General features: G+C 42.3%; 1 protein-coding gene and 1 pseudogene across 4 annotated transcripts; one reads left to right on the forward strand and one right to left on the reverse strand.

Annotated features, from left to right (window-relative positions):
* Positions 1-672: 672 nt before the first annotated feature.
* On the forward strand, positions 673-3,315 carry LOC120110899 (pentatricopeptide repeat-containing protein At3g02490, mitochondrial pseudogene; annotated as a pseudogene). The gene is made up of 2 exons (XR_015975598.2): positions 673-2,882; positions 3,140-3,315. The product of XR_015975598.2 is annotated as a pentatricopeptide repeat-containing protein At3g02490, mitochondrial pseudogene (transcript).
* Positions 3,316-4,823: 1,508 nt separating this feature from the next.
* Positions 4,824-15,025, reverse strand: LOC103712841 (BTB/POZ domain-containing protein At5g47800-like). 3 transcript variants are annotated; one of them, XM_088716427.1, is made up of 7 exons: positions 14,590-15,025; positions 14,399-14,479; positions 8,032-8,176; positions 7,741-7,810; positions 6,855-7,259; positions 5,900-6,634; positions 4,824-5,518 (listed from the first exon to the last, which is right to left on the reverse strand). In XM_088716427.1, exons 3-7 carry the CDS (start codon positions 8,088-8,090, stop codon positions 5,513-5,515), a joined length of 1,275 nt encoding a protein of 424 aa, XP_088572553.1. In that variant the 5' UTR covers positions 8,091-8,176; positions 14,399-14,479; positions 14,590-15,025; the 3' UTR covers positions 4,824-5,512. The 3 variants fall into 3 exon arrangements, with proteins under 3 accessions (XP_088572553.1, XP_017699711.1, XP_038982771.1); XM_017844222.4 differs by having other exon boundaries at positions 4,824-5,528; XM_039126843.2 differs by having other exon boundaries at positions 4,824-5,528; positions 14,399-14,495; positions 14,590-14,940.
* Between the last annotated feature and the right edge of the window lie 312 nt (positions 15,026-15,337).

The following is a 15,337-nucleotide window of genomic DNA, read 5'->3' on the forward strand; positions in this document are numbered from 1 at the left end:
TCCCTTTTTATATAAAAAAAATATTTTGGGGTTATTACAACAGCGCCTAGGTTCGCTCTTGTTTCTTGGGTACCCCCACCCCTTGGTCATTTCAAGGTGAATTTTGATGGTAGTTGCTCGGTGGATGGTGTCTCCGGAGGTGTGGGTTTTGTGATCAGAGACGAGAGGGGCAGACTGATAGCCGCCGGTGGTCGTCGCATCCCAGGGCTTACTATTGTTGGAGCAGAGCTGAGAGCTGCTTGGGAGGGCTTATCTTATGCGAGGAGGATCCTCGGCGCCGCCCGGGTGCATCTAGAGGGTGATTCTTCGGTGGTGATCGATTGGATCCAGGGTGTGGATAGGTTCGGTGATGGTCATCCACTCATTCGTGAGACTAGGAGGTTGGCTCAGGAGATGGGTGATTTTCATGTTACACATGTGTATCGGGAGGCGAACAGAGCTGCTGACTGGGTCGCCTCTTACGTAGCTAGGCATTCCGGAGAGTTTCTTTGGACTTCAGCAGCTGATAGTCCCACTCCGTTGTTATCTTTACTTTCTTTTGATATGGCTGGATGTACTCAAGTTAGAGTAATATGAATTGCCGTTTTCACCAAAAAAAAAAAAAAAAAAAAAAAAAAAAAAAAAAAAAAAAAAAAAAAAAAAAAAAAGAAAAGAAAAAGAAAGAAAAAGGTGAACTTCAATTGCGCGAAAGATACTATATATATATAAAAGATCGGCCGCCGAGCTGTCATGGCGCTTAAACCCTTTCCAAACCCTAAACCTAACTCATCTCAGATTCTCTGGAACCCTAATCTTAAATCCCAACGCCTGCAACGGATAGAACGCCTGAAACACAGCAAGATGAGGAACGGGTGGAAGGCACTGTGTCTCCGGAGCTTTTCTCGGATCTCTGCTCAAAGCTCGAGAATTGGATTCCTAAATCTCCAGGTGAGAGCTCCGGAACCCCAAAATGCTACCTTTCTTGCTCCGTTTCTCGGCCGGCATACTCTTGGAAACCCTAGAGACCGCTATTTCTCGTCGAAGCCGGCTATCGATCGCAAGGACCATAATCACGCCCTCGTGACGGAGATCTTTTCGAAGCCTATCGGTTCTGATGAGATCAAGGCTGAATTAGAGTCCCTCAATCTCTCGCTGGACCAAGAGACTGTGAACCTGGTGCTCTGGGATCTCGAAGGGAGCCCTGAGATCGCTCGGAGGTTCTTTGATTGGGTTTCGGAGAGAGGTACTGTCAGGTTGAACTCGAGGTCATATAATTTAATGCTTGAGATCTTGGGCACGAAGGGCCGGTCAGAGGAATTTTGGGCTTTTGTTGAAATCATGAAGAAAAAAGGGTTCGGTTTATCAAAAGACGCCTACTTGAAAGTCTCAGAGAGTTTCAAAGAGAAGGAAATGGAGAAGGATTTCAATTTGTTGAAGGAAATATGTTTCTTGAATTCCCACGAGAATGTAGTTGGGAGAATGTGTTCTCAAATTTGCAAGATTTTGAGACAAGAGGATGAATCAAGTGAAATCATTCAAAAGAAACTAGAAGACTTGGGTGTAAGTTTGTCATCTGATTTGGTCGTTGCAGTCTTGGAAAGGATTAGCTCATATCCTAAGAAGGCTTTAAGGTTTTTCCGATGGGTTGAGGAAGATGGATCTTTTAAAATCGATGGTAGAGTTTACAATGCGATGGCCAGGGTTCTGGGTCGAGAAGATTGTGTCGAGGAGTTTTGTGATGTTCTTCATAAGATCAGAAATGGCAGATATCAATTGGAGCCAGAAACATATATCAAGGTGTTGGAAAGGTTTCTAGAGAGGAAAATGAGTGCAGAGGCCGTGAACCTTTATGCGTTTGTGCTGGACAGTTCAGAGAAGCCTTCACCTCGGGATTTCATATTATTGTTGAGAAAAATAGTGGTAAGTAAAGACCCAGAATTGAATTTGATTACTAGGGTTGTTCGCACTTTTATAAATGCCGGAAATTCTATGGAAGGATCGGTTCTTGGTACAGTACTTAAATCACTGAGTAGCGTTGGTAAACTAGGAGAGTGTGATAAGATCTTGAAGGCCATGGAAGAAGGAGGCTTTGTAGCAGACAGTTCCGTGCATGATCGGGTTGTGGTTGGACTTGTCAATAGTGGGAGATTCGATGATGCGCTCGAGTATTTAGATAATGGGGAAAAATTCGGGTATAGTTTGGATCCAAAGACATGGGCATCTTTAGTTCAAAAACATTCTCTGGCTGGCGAGTTAGATAAGGCATTGCAGTGTTTCTATAAGATGATAGAAAGAAAGGATGGTGAGAATGTTGGTTGTGCCATTGAAGTTTTGGTGAATGGGTTTTACCAGAAAGACAGAGCAAAAGATGCATACAAGATACTTAAGGATTTGGTCACTAAAAAGAATGTAGAGCCTTGGCACACCACATACAACTTTCTGATTGAAAGTCTGATAAGTCAAGGATATATCAAAGAAGCTTGCAGTCTTCTGGGGTTGATGAAAACCCATGGGTATCCTCCTTTTATTGACCCATTCATTGGCTATATATCCAAGTCCGGAACTGTGGATGATGCCTTGAGCTTTTTGAAGGCAATGACTGTGAAGGAATTCCCTTCAAAAACAGTGTACCTGCATATGTTTGAAGAATTGCTCAAGGCAGGGAGGCATCAGGTGGCACATGGTATACTTTCTAAATCTCCGGGATGTGTTCGTAACCATGCTGATGTCTTGGATCTCTTCTACTTAATGAAGCCAGATGAAGCTACTGCAGCAGCTTCATAGTTGACATGCAGCAGAGGTGTAATGTTGTTTTTTTCTACAAAAGAACAATTCATCAGTTGGAATACCATTTGGTACTGAATCACATGCAAATCATACAACCGAGTCCTTCCATAACCTCTGTAAGTTCATTATTCCTCAAAAAACTTTGAAAGTTCATTGGTCTCCAGATCCATGTTAAAATGACTGGCTAATTCAATGAGATTTACTCCACTGAATTCCAGTAATAGAATTTTTTTGATTCTGGATTTCTATATTCTTTTTATTAAAAAGAAAGACTTATCTTTTTGTCTATGATTTCCTTGATTTTGAAGCCTAAGCATATTCTTATGCACATTTTAGACAGATTTGATGACAGATTTTTTTCTTATACTATTAGGTTGCACTGTATTATCACTTCAGAGATCTTGTGCCACATCGCTTGGACATTGATGACCAGAAAGCTGCTGATTAAAAATGACATAATAGAATAATTCCCTTTCATGGGTAATTTTGTGTTTTCATATCTGTATTTGGCTTCATAGGCTTCGTAACTATTTTAGCTATATGGCTAAATGCTTGAGCCTCTGCAGTTTTTTTTTTTTTTTTTTTTGGGGGGGGGGGGGGGGGGGGGGGGGGGGGGTGAATTTATGTACTGCTATAGGATTTGACAGAATCAGGCTAATTTAAAATTTTCCTTGTACCTTTACTAGGCCCAAATCTGTTCATTCATTTGCAGTCTAGGGTTCTTGGGTGTTTAGCAGACCATCACAGCCAAGATTGTTGTAGCCAAGAATGCAATATAATTAGGCACAGTATCAGGGATAACATACTATTTTCGAACACTTATTTCACTATATGATTCAACTCCCAGGGGTTGTGGGGTTTTACTTAACCACGTGAATTCCTAAATTTTATTCTACATGCATTACCTTTTACTGATCATCTGGGTTAAACACTACCCATAGGTAGCCCTTCGGTTATATATATGTGGTTACACAGTTGTTCTTCAAACCAACTCGGTGGATGGTTTTCACATTATGGTCCATTTTCTAATTTTACACCAAATCAAAGCATCGTGTAAAGTTTATACCCATTTTTTTTAGCTCTAGTAATAGAACTTGCTTTTTTCTTATGCGCTTTGCTGTCGCACTCTCTACTTTTGCTATCTAGCAAGACAAACTTATTTGCTTGGTTCATGGAGTAAATAGAAGAGACGTATGTGAGAAACCAGTGCAAACTTGGTTCTTGATGGTTTTGTCATTTCCCTTGCAGCTTCTACATGGTTATGTTTTTGTTACCATGTTTCCTGATTGTTGTGACTCAAGGTTTCCATCTTCCCATTATGTAACCTTTACGGGCCGTCATTTCCTTCTCTTTGTATACTCTAACTTTTTAGATTTTTTCTTAAAATAACACCCCCGCCAACTTAATTACGTATTTTCTCTTATACTTTTAACTAGATGAATTTGATATTTTCGACCTCTACAAGATCAGCAATGCCATGAACTTGGGCTTCTATTGCTGACATAAAAATTAATTGTTGTTGCTGGTAAGAATAAATGTTCATCGGGAACAAAATTAGGAGACCAGGTGGCATGGAATCCTTATCTGTATTTTAAAAGCGTAGTGCCATGCGACTTCCCTAAAGTGCACCAGAACAATCCTCTTATTAGATAATAGAAGGAGAATAAAAATAGAAGAGCAATAGCATGAAGAAACATAAAATAAAATTAAGTGCTGAATCGAACTCCACAAAAACTTAAATCTGAGCTTGCATCTGACTATTAATCTGGATTGATTTGTGTTTGGAGCTTACTCATTTTTGGTGATCTCAAATTTGAATCAAAACTCAATTTGTCTTGTTGACTTTGGATAAAGATATACCATGGATCCCACCTTAGTCCAACCTATTTACAGCTGCGCTGCCTGCAAGCAACTTGATCTGTTGCACTTGGATTCTTTCTGTTTTATATCTTCTATGGTAGCTTTTCTTGGAGTCTTGGAGATCCTCTATGATAATCCTGGAGGAGTACTTTGGACAAAGTAGAAGTTCAAATATCCCTCCTGACTTGTGCAAGACATTTCAAGGTTAAATGATCGATCATCCCTTGCTCACTCAAATAATTACAAAATTTACCTCCCAAACAAATTCTTCATGGTCTCTAGATCCAAAAAGAATTGGAAAATAAAAAAAAAAAAATCATGAATATCTTTGCGAGTATTAACAGACTAGGTATTACAAACTCGATCCCCCCTCCCCCTGTCTCTCCTTTTCACCCCTTTTTATTGCTGGGGTGGAGAGGGGATGCGATGCTAATATCATCATCATATTTTTTATCCCTTCTTTAGCTTTATTGGTTGAGTCTGATCTTGCTCCCGGATCCTTCCCCTTTCTCCACTGCTCTCTCCTTGTCCTTCCTGGTCATTCTAGACTCTGATGTCGATCTCCCCATCCTCAGCATCTCTACACTCTTGATCCTTCCACCACCTTGTACTGGCTCTCCTCTGTGTTGAAGCCCTTCTTCTGATCCCTGTCTCAGCCTTCTACTGTCATCTTGAGCGACCCTTGCGGCCGAGACCTCATTCGATGATCGAACGGGAGGAGCCCCTTGGTTCCTGCCGGCGCTGCCCACCCTCTCCTGTTCTACAAACAGGAGGTGCACGATCGTGCGCAAGGGCAGGCGGTCGTTTTCTATTGCATGCGAGCGTGCAGCAGGGGACAGCTTTTGGCAGTTGATCATCCGGCAGAGCCGCTTCCTCTCTGCCTTGCTCAAGTCTGGGTGCTCCTAAGGAGATCAATTTAGAGTTAAGGCATACTAGAAACTACATCCAAGTTCCAAACACTCAGAATGTAAGTAAACGAAGCAATTCAAGTTGCCAAGTTTTCATATTCAACTCCTACTTTCAGAAATTGACTGGTTGGAACAACCACCAGTGTCTTTTTTTTTTGTTGATGTGGAAATTAAAAACCCACCAGTGTCATCTCTAGAAAGTTGGGGGCAGTAGTGTCGTTGTGTTTTTTGTCTACTTATATTGGCTTCTTAATGTTCTGCTTTCCTCATGCCAAATACCTTGATTTTAGATTCGCCTTCTGGAATTCATAAGAAAATCTCTTTTCATATGTGATCAAATTAACTAGTGTTGAAAGTATTATTACCTCAAGGTAAGTATCAATGGCTCGATAGAGCCCGTCGTGCTCTTGTCGTGCCATTTCTGGCAGGGACCCTGCAAGATCACAGAATTTTGACACTGGGAAGTCAGTGTCTTGCGCAATGACTTGCAAGTAGGAGTCGAAGATGTTTGCGACCCTCGCCATTGACCCGAGCATCCTCCTACTCTCTTCTGGAGGCATGGGTCGGCGAAGTTGAACCAGGAAATTCTCTAATACCGCTTCCACTGCACCAACATCATACTCCTGTGGGTTTGAAGGCAGTGGAATGAGCAGGTCGCTCGCTGTTGCTTCATCCAACTGCCGGCCTGATCGCCTAACTAGCTCGGCTTTGGTCGACGGCGAAGCCCCAACATAGTTGGCAACTTTCAGCAACCTTAACAAGAACCCGACAGAGACCGAACCTGGTTCACTGGGAATCATGCTGACGATGGACTCCAGCACGCGCTTGCCCTTGGCTAGGGTTTCTCCGGTTCGAACAGTGGAGCTTTGAGCTACGCCTTGGCCCTCCATTGGGTCTGGGAGGTGCTTGCATGCATAGACATGGAGAGCTTCTCCGATGAGTGCCGGAGGGAGCTTCTTTGTTACCCTGACGGTGGAGATTATCGATCGGAAGAGGTCGAGCTCGAGCTCGGAAACATCCTCAGTCCACCAGTCCTTGGGGACAGAACGGCGATCCTTCTTGGTGTAGCCTGGCCTGGTGTATGTGAAGGACCACGTAACCTGGACAAGAAAATATATGACCAACTAGTTACATGCAGTGGTGCATTAATTGGGATCTTTAGAAGGTATCAACTAGGCTGCTGGTTAAGTCCTGTGGCGTCACATAGAAGACTGCTAGCTCTAGATAGCATGTAATGCCCCTGCAAAGCTAAGTTCCTAATAGCGAACCATATATTGATGAAGAAGAAGGAAAGAACCTGGACTGTGAAAGTAACCAAACCTTTGATGGGTCTGCAAGGATTTTTTCAATGATGACATCCATGCATGGTTGCACAATCCTAGGATTATCCAACCAACCTGACAGCTTCCCTACAGACTGGAGCGTTGCAATTGGGTCCTTCCAGCCCCGGAGGACGCACGATTGGAAGAACGACTCGAGCTTCGCAATGACATTTCCCTTGGCCACTGACTCGGTCATCCGTAGGAACCTGGCTGCAGAGACTGCCTGCGCGAAGTTGTGGGCGCTGAGATTGATGGTGATTCCGTAACAGAACTTCGCGCAGAGCTCAAATGCTTCTTCCCCCCCAGGCACATCGTGAAGAGCTATGGGAATGGGTTGGTCGGAATCGTCCTCAGCGTCGGAGCAAAGGCGTTGTAGGAGGCCACACTTCAGGAGAAGCGGAAACTACAGTTCAAAAGACCCTGAAATCAAAAGCTTTGAAGTAATTGAAACATAACAACATTGCTGATCTTGTTATAATGCGCGCATCGATGGGGTCTTGTACTCGAGTTGTATGCTAGATTAGGCAGAATAAAAAAAAACAAACGTTAGTTTTATGTTAAACGTTAACCTCTGCAGTCCTAGAGATTCATTATCCACTCATAAGGGCTTAAAGTAGATACTTAGATGTTGATGATGATCGTACGATCATGCTCGTTATTAAGCTTGAAATGTGGAGACACCTGACAACCAATTGGAACGATCTTTTACAAAATATATTAATAATGCCACTATTCTTTTTTTTTTTCTCTATAGTTTTCTTGCCTCGAAGTTCAAATGTCTCCAAATATTGAAGTTCAAATACCCTTGTCAATATGGTCTTGATCCTGAAACAATGATACTGCGAATGTGTGTTTGTGTCTGAGAGAGAGAGAGAGAGAGGTACCTTATGCAATAGGTATTTCGTGCTGTTAATGTGTATGATAATGTCAGTTGGTACATCCGACAGCACTGATCTGCAATACAAGTATAGATTTTTTTTAAGCAATTGTATATAAATGTAATTCTCTGTACAGTAAATGAATATTCCTAATCAGCTTGTAATTAAAGATTTTTAAATAGAAGTTATATTCTTTTAACCAATTTCTTTGATTTATTACTCGTTGAATAAAATAAAAAAACCAATCCATTCCTGCGGTTACAAATTAATCTCATTTGGTAATGAAGCATCGTATACCTTACGGCTTCTTCTGTGTAGAAAGTGTCTGGCTTTGTTCCAAGTTTCATGTACTTCATCTTTACAGCTTATCTTTCCTCCTAAGAATGACATAAGCTTTCTTACTGTCAATAACTGACCTTATCTTCCTTTGTTGTCGTTAAACCTGGCATCAAGGCATGATTGGTTAACATGTTAGTTCTCCATCATCTGTTGTTGCAGTATAGATGCAGAGATATGGAGGAAAAAAGGTACTGGTTGTCATACTATTTCTGAAAAAAATATGCACTTGACTGCAAACACAATCTCCTGTACCGGCATAAAAAGGTGCATTGGACCCTTTGTTCGCCCATTCAGTTTGTCAAAACTTAGATGTTTGACGAGTTCGCTCTCGGGGCAATGGAGAGGGGAATAGGAAGAGGTTGGAGAGGTCTGTAGGGACCGACAAATATGGGATGTATGGAAATATGAAGTATAACTATTCTGACAGTAGCTAATGCTGTTACCATCGGCAACAAAGGAAGTGCAGGAGCTCGAGTTGCTGCCTTGTAGCTGGCTCTAACCACTCTTGACTCTTAACACCTTCTAGCCACCTTTGTTCTGCGCCGGTGTCAGGAGCACCCCAGATCAAGATTTGCTGTTTCGGTACCGAATTCATACCAATGCCACAGTAATAACTATATCGATACGGTACAGTATGGAGTTTTTTCGGTATTGCCGATATTCGGTACGCCATCTATACTGGATACCGATACCGAACCGATATAGTACGGTCCGTCCGTCCGTCTAGTTCAAGCTGGTACAGTGAAGTATGCCCCCAAACCTCTCTTTTCCATTTTCTTCCTCTACCAAGCCAACACCCATCCTGCCTTCATTCACCCTAACAGAATCTCCAAACCTGGATATCAAAGGCGACCTGTAAACCGTAGTAGCGCATTTACCCATTGTTCCTACCCCTCGTCTACCCTTTGGCCGGGCTTCTCTCGTCCTGTTACTTGGTGGCAAAGACACTCCTTTAGAAACAGGGGAAGTAGGTCATCATCAGAACACTCGTAGGAAAGGGCTTGTTTGTTTCTATTGTAGAGGGGTAGGACACTACTTGAGCTTCATCCCAGCCTGTACATAAATAAACAATGGTGGTTAGGGGGAGACCTACTAGAGCTTATGCTTATCTTCCAATGAACATTGAAGCCAGAGCCTTCTTTAATTTTTCCTATGTCACTGCTTTGTTGGAAGGAAAGAGGCCTCCGGGATGCTCCCAAAAGGAGAGCGGTAAGTGATACGATAATTTCCTTCGGTGTTGTGCAGCTGGGCTCCAGGAATCCAAGCTTGATTGGCACCAGATATTATTCGTTCACTGTCCGGTGGCCAAATTGATGCCTGGATTGCTGTTGATGCCTCTAGAGGGATACTTCCTCCAGGAATCCAAGCTTGATTGGCACCAGATATTATTCGTTCACTGTCAGGTGGCCAAATTGATACCTGGATTGCTCTTGATGCCTCTAGAGGGATACCTCCAAACTGACTTCCAGAGATAATCTAAACACAAATCGAGGGAAGTACCTATTGTCAAATGCCTATTTGCCATGAGATATGGAATATGCTCTGTCAGCAAACTGGGAGTTCAACAACCTACTGACAAGGCTTTGGACCACCCTGTTCTACTTGGAGAATGGAATACATCACAAAGGATTTGCAATCAGCTATCTTCATACCAGTCGCAGTGATCTCATGGGTATACTAGAAGAAGCACAACTCCAAGATTTTCATTAACAAGAAGTCCACTGCTGCAAGTACTGCATACAAGGGTAGTCTTTTTAATGATTAGTCATTGCTCTACCATCAAAAAGAGTTGCTAGGGTTTCTCAAGAGTTTGGATGATGATAAAGGCAGCTTCATCTCTTCAATAGTTTCTGGGTGATTTTTTTTACCTCCCTTAAATCAGAAGAATTAAATATTTTCTCCAAAAAGAAAAAGGGAGAGGGATGACACTTTTTTTTTTTTTTTTTTTGCTAAGGGAGAGGGATGACTTTGTCCTCATAGCATTTGCTCTTTCTTTATTTCGGCATAAAATCCCAATTCTAAAAAACTTTTTATCTAAAAGCTACCAAATTCTATTTTTTTTATTAGCAGCGGACTGGTAAAACTGGATTAATGATATTAAAAAAAGAGAAGCGTTTACACCATCCCTGAAAAATTATTCTCCCTTGCTGCTCTCTATGTTTAATGGGTATCAGTCCATAACCTATGTAGACTAGAGGACACTGCAGTACGAATTCATTGGGGCTGACCATAGACCGATCATGGTGCTTGTGATGTTTGTGATTAGATTAGAATTTATTTTAACATTTATCCTGATGAGAACGTCAGGGCTTAAATGAAAAAAAATATGTGAAGTGAGGATTTGTACGGGCGTGTGTTTAGTTCTACATTAGTTATTCACTGGATAGATCTTGGAAATTAAGGGACCTCAAAAAAAATATCTTCTGACTAGCTATTTTGGATGAGGTACTGGATTGTTACAACTAGAAATCTAATCAGCTCATGCGTTCCTATTTTTGTTAACAAGAAAATCTGTTTCAACATAAAAGCCACAAAGTTATACTCCAACAATTACCGGTTCCTTACGACAAAATTCGAGATATCAGGGATTTGGAATTGGATCCACCACCCAACCTTCGGTGATATCATGTCACCTCTTCAAAGATAGTTGGACCCTTTATCAAAACAAAAAAAAAAAGGGGATAATTAGACCCACCACCCAACCTTTAGTGAGGTGTGACTGGAATTGTGGCCCAGACAACCTAACCATCACCCGTATAAGAATTAACATCATGTTGGCTACATCAGTGACAGAGGCTGCCTTGTTTTAACCTTATTATGTGAGATACTTTTTTGCAGACAAAATCTAAAGATAAGGATTTTGAGGAGTTTTGGGGTCCCCTATATATAGGTATGTCGTGGTTAGCTCTCTACATGTCATTTTACTGCTAGGAGGAAAAGGCCAAAGGCAATATAAAAAACCAGATGGGACCTTGAAGCATTGCTGTCTTGAGAAAGCCCATCATTTACCCAACCCCAACTAAAAAAGATGAACATATGAAAAGAAAAGGAGCCCATCATCATATGAGCTCGTGTTAAATGATTCAGCCAGAGATAAAAGAATGAGGACGGAAAAGTTTTCTTCAAAGCTAGATTTAGATGCCAGTGGTGGGGTTTAGAGAGAGCAGACCCCATGCCACTTGGTATTGTGTTACTTTGGGATGGAATAGTACATAACCCAGCTCTCATCCCACGAGGATCCCATCATCACCTTCTCACCTCTTGGGTCCCCATTCCCCTCATGCAAAATAGTGCCCCTCCCAGTATCAAATGGCCTTTCCGCAGATGAGACCATGCTGACATGAGCTGGAACCAACTTGGTTCACCGGAGAGGCAATTTGAGCTGCTCGACTTGCCGGTTAACAGTACTTCAAAAGATTACTCATGTATACCGAAAGACGAACAGAACGGCAAATTAGATTGCTTCTTTTACTGTTTATCATTTAGAAGATGTTCTGTGGATACGGCCTAACAATGCCTTCATCTCTATATCACCTTATGGGCTCGTTTGGTTTGTGGAAAGCATTTTTCCTCTTAGGAATATGATTTTTGGAAAATAAATTTGCAGGAAGAGGATGCCTAGGAAAGTACTTTTGACATGTTTGATTGACAATGAAAAAGTGATAAATTTACAAAGTGCTTATGTTTGGTTCGCCATCCACTTTCATGGAAAAGTTACGTATAATTCCTATTATGCCCTTAATAAAAATTAGGTCTTTAATGCCTCTTTAATAATTCTTTAATGCTGAAGGGTCTTTTTGGGAAAAAGTAAAAATAAAGTTATTTCCGCCTAATGGGAAAGTAACTTTCTCATGTTTCTCATGGGAAAGATTTTCCCATGAAATGTGGCAATCATATTCTCATGGGAATATAACTTTCTCGTCCCTCTCCTTTAAAAACTCCAACCAAATAAGAGGCATCTCATTACTTTTTCGTTGACCACACTTTTTTCTTTTCTTTTTCTGCGAACCAAACGAGTCCTATATATATATATATATATATTTTTTTTTTTTTTTTTTGCGGTAGCACTCATGCTAGAAATAAATAAATAAATAATAAGAAAAAAGTGGAGGAGGCTTTTTAATCCTTTTTCATTTAACGTGGACGGCATATGATTCTGGCCGATCATATGCACGGCTAGTGCTGTAACTATTTTGAACTTCAAGGGCTTTTTGGAATTGAAAAATGGTAGATGGTGCGCTAAATTCTTTGAACGTCAGGGGCATTTTGGAAGCCCTTCGACCCCTAGCCCTGATACCCTACCCTGGTCCCAGAGGTGTAGACGGTGGTGGGCGGCGACAGCGGCACCGGAGCGGGAGGGAGGAGGGAGTGGAGGAGGCAAGCAAGGAGGAGGGTCTTCTCAGGGAGGGAGAGGGAGCGGAGGTGCGATGGAAAGAGACCTAGGAGCTCTCTGGAGTCAAGCCATCCTGGCTGCCGCTGGAGCTCTTCTCCTGCACCACCACCACCACCACCACCACCACCACCTCATATCCTAGTCACCGTGGTGGCCACGACGGCCGCGCTCAACTTCCTCCCTATCACTGCTGCCTCGCCCACGGTGGCGCCAGCTCCATCGCCCCTGAGCCGATTTGAAGTCCCCTCCGCCGGTTCTCCTATTCCCAGCTTCGTCATGCCTATCTTCCGCGTCATCCTCCCCTCCGGTCAAGGGATCGCCTCTCCCCCTCGACGGTGGTGAGCATGGCGCCGTCTCCAACGCCATCCTTGCCCTCACCTCCCCCCAGCTCCACCAAATCGGTGTTTCCAGCTGTAAGGCTAGCTACCTCCATCATCTCGCCTGCCTTCTCCTCCACCACCTCCACTCCCTCCTCTCCTCCCTCTTGGCTGCCGCCGCCGCTGCCACCGCGCACAGCCTCCGAGGAAGAATCGGCTTTCAGAACAAAAATATTAAAATATTTCTTTTGAAAAGATAATAACAAAAGCGAGGATGGGCCAACTTTCCTCTGACTTGGTTCGGTCAAGTCAGAATAGAAAATAAATAAAATACTTTTTTTCAAAAGATGGTGAAAAAGTGGAGAGGTTGGTGACATATAGCTACCATGCTGCTACTCTGTTAAGAATAAAATATTCTAAATATCATAATCTATTGAATAGTTTAGATATCTTCTAACGTAAAAAATTATAAAAAGGGTACCCTAGCAAAACCTATTGCCTTTTCTTTTTTTAAAAAAGGAAAAAAGATCTGTGAGTTACTTTCAAGTTCAAAGATTTGGGATTAAAATCTATTGTGCTCCAGAGCATGCTTGCTCATGGAAGTTGGTATTGCTAATCAAATATAGGCATTACAATTTTAAGTTTAAAAATGGGGGGAGAAAAAGAACGAAAAATCTTCATGATCTGTTCAAAAATACGCTTAATAAACACCAAATTTAGAGTATTCTCAACCTTGTCCTGTCTATATGTTCATGATGAATGAATATAATTTTAAAATTAAGACTGGATAATTGGAAATCAAAAATTGAAAACTCCAGAAATAGAAAGCAGATTCTACTTTCCTCTATCTAGATCACCCACCTAATGAATCCTTATCTAGAAGAGATGTGCAGATTGTTATCATACCGACCATCTCAGATCTTCATCTACACTGAGGAACATATATACCTGGGATGCACTGGTCCATTAATTTAAGCTCAGAGGAAACCAGTTGGGACAACCTGATCAACTGGTCCACTGAAAGATGGTATGTCCGCTGATGGACACAAAATCTATATAAGTAGCTATTTACACCATGCTATTTGCTTGCAGAGACTTCATATCTGATGTCTCTCTCAGAGACATGGACATAAGAAAAAACTTGTTAGGGTTTCCAACAGGCAGATGATCAGCAAAACAAAGTTGGTTCATCTGAGTTTGGAAACACCAATATGTGAGTAGGCTGAGAATTTTGCCTAAAAAGCGAAGGAAAGAAAGATTAAGTGGTTGTTATGGTATGACAACCACATCGATCGCATGGATGGCAGGGCTGCTGTTTGACAGCCAGAAAATTTGTCATATGGTAAATAACAGCCTATAATTTCATAGCCTTCCAATACCACCACCAGCAGCAGCGATGACAACAAAATTAAACAAAAACATGAGGCATAATATAACTTAAATATACACAGATAAAAAGAGAAAAGAAGTACTGTTGAGAACTGGCAAAGTAACTGAAACATGAAGTAGCTGTGAGAGTTTTGAAGGAAAAGAAAAAGTTGCTGTGTGTGGGAGCGAGCGAGCCAGCGTGCATGATAGAGAGAGATCTTTTAGACTTGAACGTACAGAAGCTTACCTGAAGTGCAGAAGATAAGATGGTTGTCAAGGAGAGACGCTCATCGAGATCCCCAGTCCCAACCTTTCCTCATATCAGTTCCTTCAATTGAGATAAGCTGTAAATATATCATAAGATATTTGCGTGGAGGGGGGGGGGGGGGGGGGGGGGGGGGGGGGGGGAACTTGTCCAGTCCTACATGCATAGCCCACCTGAAGTATAGGTAGAAAGCAGGTCAAGGATTGCTGCCAAAGGAGAGATTTCCTTCAATCGATCCCAAGATAGTCTCATACTGATTCCCTTCATTTGAGAGATGAGAGAGAGAGAGAGAGAGAGAGAGAGAGAGAGAGAGAGTTGTGCTCTACCAGTTAAATGGGTGGCCTATTAAGATGATTACAAAACCTATAGGTAGGACTCTTGTTGCCATTGTCAAAGGAACAGCATAAGTTGATTAAAAGAAAGAAGAAAAGAAAAAGAAATGGGGAAAAAAGGAGTGGCAAGAAACGATGGCTACGAGACTACTTGGGCAGATTTTTGTTGTGCTCATATAACACACCAACATTATACCATTCTATTGTTCATCTGGGTATCATGAGCTCATTGAAAGGCCAAAGGGGCCTTCTGTTGGTGCTCTATGATTGAAGCCTCAAAGTGGGAGCTACTCCATAAAGCGTGGGAAGGAGGAGAAAGGTCCACTGTGGACACCCATCATCGTCCCCTCCCACCCCACTAACTAGGTATATTCTGTGTCCCATCCCCCTCAGGATCCGGATATCGCTGTCGGGCGTGTGACTCCTTCTGCACCTCTCGCTCGTCGCGCATTGGCATCACGGTGGCAGGCCAAACGGATCTCAAGTCCACTCGACAGGGATGATAGCGTCGATTCTTTTGGTCGAGGTTGTCTGGAAGCCCGTACGAGCCGATCTCACCGTGTCTCCGAGTAGGACGACCCGCTGGCGC

This window comes from Phoenix dactylifera, chromosome 2 (genome assembly GCF_051530095.1).
Source record: "Phoenix dactylifera cultivar Ajwa chromosome 2, Ajwa_hap1_PhDact_Kaust_v1.1, whole genome shotgun sequence".
NCBI classification, from domain to species: Eukaryota; Viridiplantae; Streptophyta; class Magnoliopsida; order Arecales; family Arecaceae; genus Phoenix; species Phoenix dactylifera.